Raw genomic sequence first — 3,856 nt, 5'->3', positions numbered from 1 at the left:
TGAGGTTGGAGTCATGACTGACCCGGTCGAGGAAGATGAAGACTTTGACGAGTTGATGGTTGAAGAAGATCATGCGATGTAGACTGAAGGATTACGGTCTTAAAGTCTTAGGGGGGGTAGTTCGGGGGTGATGATCGATCTCCGTGTATGAATACAGTCAGATGGTTGCAATTTTCTCGCTTATACATCGCTCAATGACTCAGACAAGCATGATTCATTCAAGACTACAACGACAGCGATAACAGCATACAAAACGAGGAAAGCAACTATCTACGATTATTCTAAAAGAGACTTCTAGACCGATCAGAAGGCACGATCTTTCCCCTTACCGCTAACTCCCTTGCCGGTTGAAGAACTCGAAGCTATTCAAGATTCAGTCATTCAGTATGGTCCAAAAGAAAGGTGTTCAATCTTACCCTGAGTACGACCGAGTTGATACTGGAGCGATTGATTCTGCGCTTCCAAGGACGTTACTTGAGCCTGGAGCGCCGTATACGCTGATCGCTGTTGATCAAGCTCCAATTGAAGAGCGGTGATTAAACCGGCTTGATCGTTCAGAGTGCGGCCTTGAGACTCAATCACCCGTTGCATGTGAGTGGTTGCAGAGGAAGGCCCGGGTCCAGCTTCGACCGGTCGAAGAGCCGAAGAGAGAGGCGAAGGGAAGCTTGACGCTTCAGTCGAGGGAGGACCGAGGTGGGACAAGCCCGTCAAAGGAGAAGGACCGATCAGAGGGCTGGGCAGCTCAACCTCAGGAGAAGTCCTGAGCCGCTTGCGAGGGGGTTCCTGGAACAAACAAGAAGTTAACCAGAACTAAGGAGAGTCGATCGACTACTTACCTTATCGACGCTTAAATGTCTTACTTAGATTCCATAAGTAACCAAAGTAAACACTCGTCCAAGTCATGAAGGATTCTTCATCATCTACTCGGGGGACTTCTCTCATGATTCGGCTGTGTTGGGCTATGTCATAACAGGCATCCCAGATGCAAAATGTCGCCCAAATAATCTGCCATTCCCAGAATTGAACCCCTGACCTGCAAACTAATTTCCCACATCCCAGCACAACTTGTGAGACACCATAGGTCCCTTGCTTGGTTCCTTCTACAATAACCTATATGACTATCTTCTGGACTTAGAGAAATCTGCAATGCTCCCCCTGTTAGCCCAGCCCCTGTGCATCCCTGGGCTCTCAGACTGGCCTCATTTCTTCTTGGCACTATCTGTTGCCTTGCAGACCTTGTGTAGACTCATAATTTGCTCAAGGGCAGGCTTCTTGTCTCACTTTGCATGCTTAAGTGTTCTTTTGCTGTCTCTCAACCTTAACCTCGTCCTCCTCCTCCTCGACCTCTTCATCCTCCTCCTCCTTTTCTTCTTCGTCTTCCCTTCCCCTTCGCTGTCTTCACTGTCCTCGATCTTGTCCGATTCTTCGTCAGTCATTCTGACGTCTTCATCAATCTCCTCGGAGGAAGATCGATCGACTTGGACGGATCGTTCCTCTTCCAGCCCACTCCATTCCTCGAACTCTTCGTCCCCGGGCAAGCCGATCTCAGGAGAGATTCTTCTGGGTAGATTCTTTCTAGTCCTCGATCGACTAGCAGTCTAGTCAACAAGAAGAGTTAGAATCAGTCAAGTCAGAAAATGAAGTCCTTACCGGGTGGTCCTTAACGAAGCTGCAACCGACTCTTTTGCGGTTGCATTCGGCACATGCAGTCAGTCCATCCCGGACGAAGCACGGGATTGTGGTTTTTCCTCGGCTCTTAAGGCATTTTGCGCAGCGAAGTTCGGCCTTATACTGATTGTCACGGTCAGTAGGAATAAGCGGTCAATCTTTGAGTACTCACCAAAGTTCCGTCACCTAAGAACTCGGGATTGGAGTCGGGATCGACTCCGTTTGGAGGAAGAAGAGCCGCTTCTTCGATTCCCAGCTTGGTCAGAGATTTGAAGTCCATCTCTGAAGGCTCAGGACTATTCGATCTGGAGGAGACGGGAGACATGGCTCGACTTGGAGTAAAGGAACCGGTCGTATCTTGATCCTCGGCTAGAAGCAAGTCGTCAGTAATTCGGGGAGGCCCTCAACTGAGACTCACTGAAGAGGCGAGACCCAGCTAAAGGAGGTCAGCCAGAGGAAGTCGAAGACAAGGAGAGTTCAAGGACTCACCGATCCATTGGTGAACGAATGACCGCGCCGCGGCGTCTATTTGAACCACGGAGATCGGATCGCCTTCGCGGATCGGGACATCCCATTGGTCAACCGGATGACCGTGTCGAGCCATATAGCTCTGGAGCGATCTAGTCCAGCCAAGGCCATCTTCGGGATCGTCGTGCCATTGGTAATCCCAAACATCCTCCAGGATAGAAGGAAGAGGATGCTCGTCCCAATTTAGTGAGTCCAGCCAGTCATCGGTCTTACTTCGATCAGTTCAATGATCGAGGAGGTCTAATGATCGACTTACAAAAATATGGATCATCAAGATTCGTTCTATTGCGCGCCAGTCCCATGGTCCGAGGATGACGTACCGAACCGTTTCCTGAAGTCGATATAGTCGAGCACCAGTCCAGTAGTCGGGTGGAGGATCATGGAAAAGAACTCGATCGACCCTTTTGTGTTTTGCCTTGCCGACCGATCGCATATAGTCAACAAAGCCATCGTAAGTCACAGGGCCGACCATAGTAAGGATTAAGCTAGTTCGCGATCCTAGGCAAGGGGGGGTATGTTAGGTAGGCCTAACGTCAAAGGGATTGCCTAAGTCGCGAAAGCCTGTCAAAGTGGTTAAGCGCTGACACGTGACTTACGGCGAAGACCTTCCTTTCCGGTACAAGTCCTTACTTACCCTTTAGAGTCAGTATCAGCTGATCCCGGAGATCGCTCGGGCGAGGGATCGACTTGTCTAGACTCGGCAAGGGCAACCGAACTAAAGCCGATCGGTTCGGTCTAAGAACAATGAGTATACGGGGTACTCGACCGAGGACATTGGAAAGGCTATTGTTCTCTTGTAGAATATTCTAGTACGTTTGGAATGTATTTAAACACTGTGGTAGTGACCAGACAAATAACACTCTCTTGAACTTCAATCTATCGGTGTGAGCCACTCGATCGTCCATAGCTCCGCGCTGGACATACTAAGGTCGATCGTACTTATAGCCGTGCGCTAAGTCGATCTACCTTGACCCCTTCATTAGTATAGCCTCGCGCTACTCTGAAGGGTTCGGTAAGAGTAAGCTTCATCGATCTACGGTTAGAGTCGGGTTCGTGTTTAGTGGCATCCTCAACTATTGTTGTAACGCTCTATTCACTAAAGTCGTAACCGACTTACTTTGCTCAACCAAGTTTCTTAGCTTCATTAAGAACGTAGGCACTACTGTGCCACTCCGGACTTAGTGCGTGAACTTGTTGAGCGAAATCGATTCTCGATCGACTAAACCTCATAAGTCGATCACTCAAATCGTTGTGTTAATCCTCTTCACAACGAGATAATCCTCAATTCATTTCTTAACTAAGGCGACTACAATTACGTAACTACCGACGGTTGTTACTAAGTAAGTACTCGGTAAGTTAGCAATCCCAGTCCATAACAATACCCTTACCCACATGAGTTGCATACCCATGCCATGGGTATGAGTTTTGCATGGGTATTGTGGGTACCCATGGGTATGGGTACCGTCATGGGTATATCTACATGCAGTCAATGGTACTTGTGATTTTGGATGATGATTCATGACTGGCAAACATCTAAGCCTTGGCAGTGTTGTACTGGCCATATTAACTTCACTGATATGCATAATCAATCACAACAGGACTGTCCAACCAAGTGTACAACAGTAAATGTAGGGGGCACACCAGGAGAAATCTGGGGAAC

The 3,856-nt window shown here is 48.5% G+C and overlaps 1 protein-coding gene across 1 annotated transcript; it reads right to left on the bottom strand.

The window, feature by feature from the left end:
* Positions 1-303: 303 nt before the first annotated feature.
* Positions 304-2,668, bottom strand: C8Q71DRAFT_722457 (uncharacterized protein; the record flags this gene model as incomplete). Its single annotated transcript, XM_047921528.1, has 9 exons — positions 304-362; positions 417-783; positions 925-1,033; positions 1,282-1,598; positions 1,651-1,791; positions 1,841-2,037; positions 2,087-2,104; positions 2,158-2,408; positions 2,517-2,668. 9 exons carry the CDS (start codon positions 2,666-2,668, stop codon positions 304-306), a joined length of 1,611 nt encoding a protein of 536 aa, XP_047781329.1.
* Positions 2,669-3,856: the final 1,188 nt, after the last annotated feature.

The sequence above is a fragment of the Rhodofomes roseus genome (assembly GCF_022264815.1).
Source record: "Rhodofomes roseus strain CIRM-BRFM 1785 chromosome Unknown C8Q71scaffold_6, whole genome shotgun sequence".
In the NCBI taxonomy this organism is placed as follows: Eukaryota; Fungi; Basidiomycota; class Agaricomycetes; order Polyporales; family Fomitopsidaceae; genus Rhodofomes; species Rhodofomes roseus.
The sequence above is the reverse complement of the archived record's forward strand: the minus strand, read 5'-3'. Positions and strand labels throughout refer to the sequence as shown.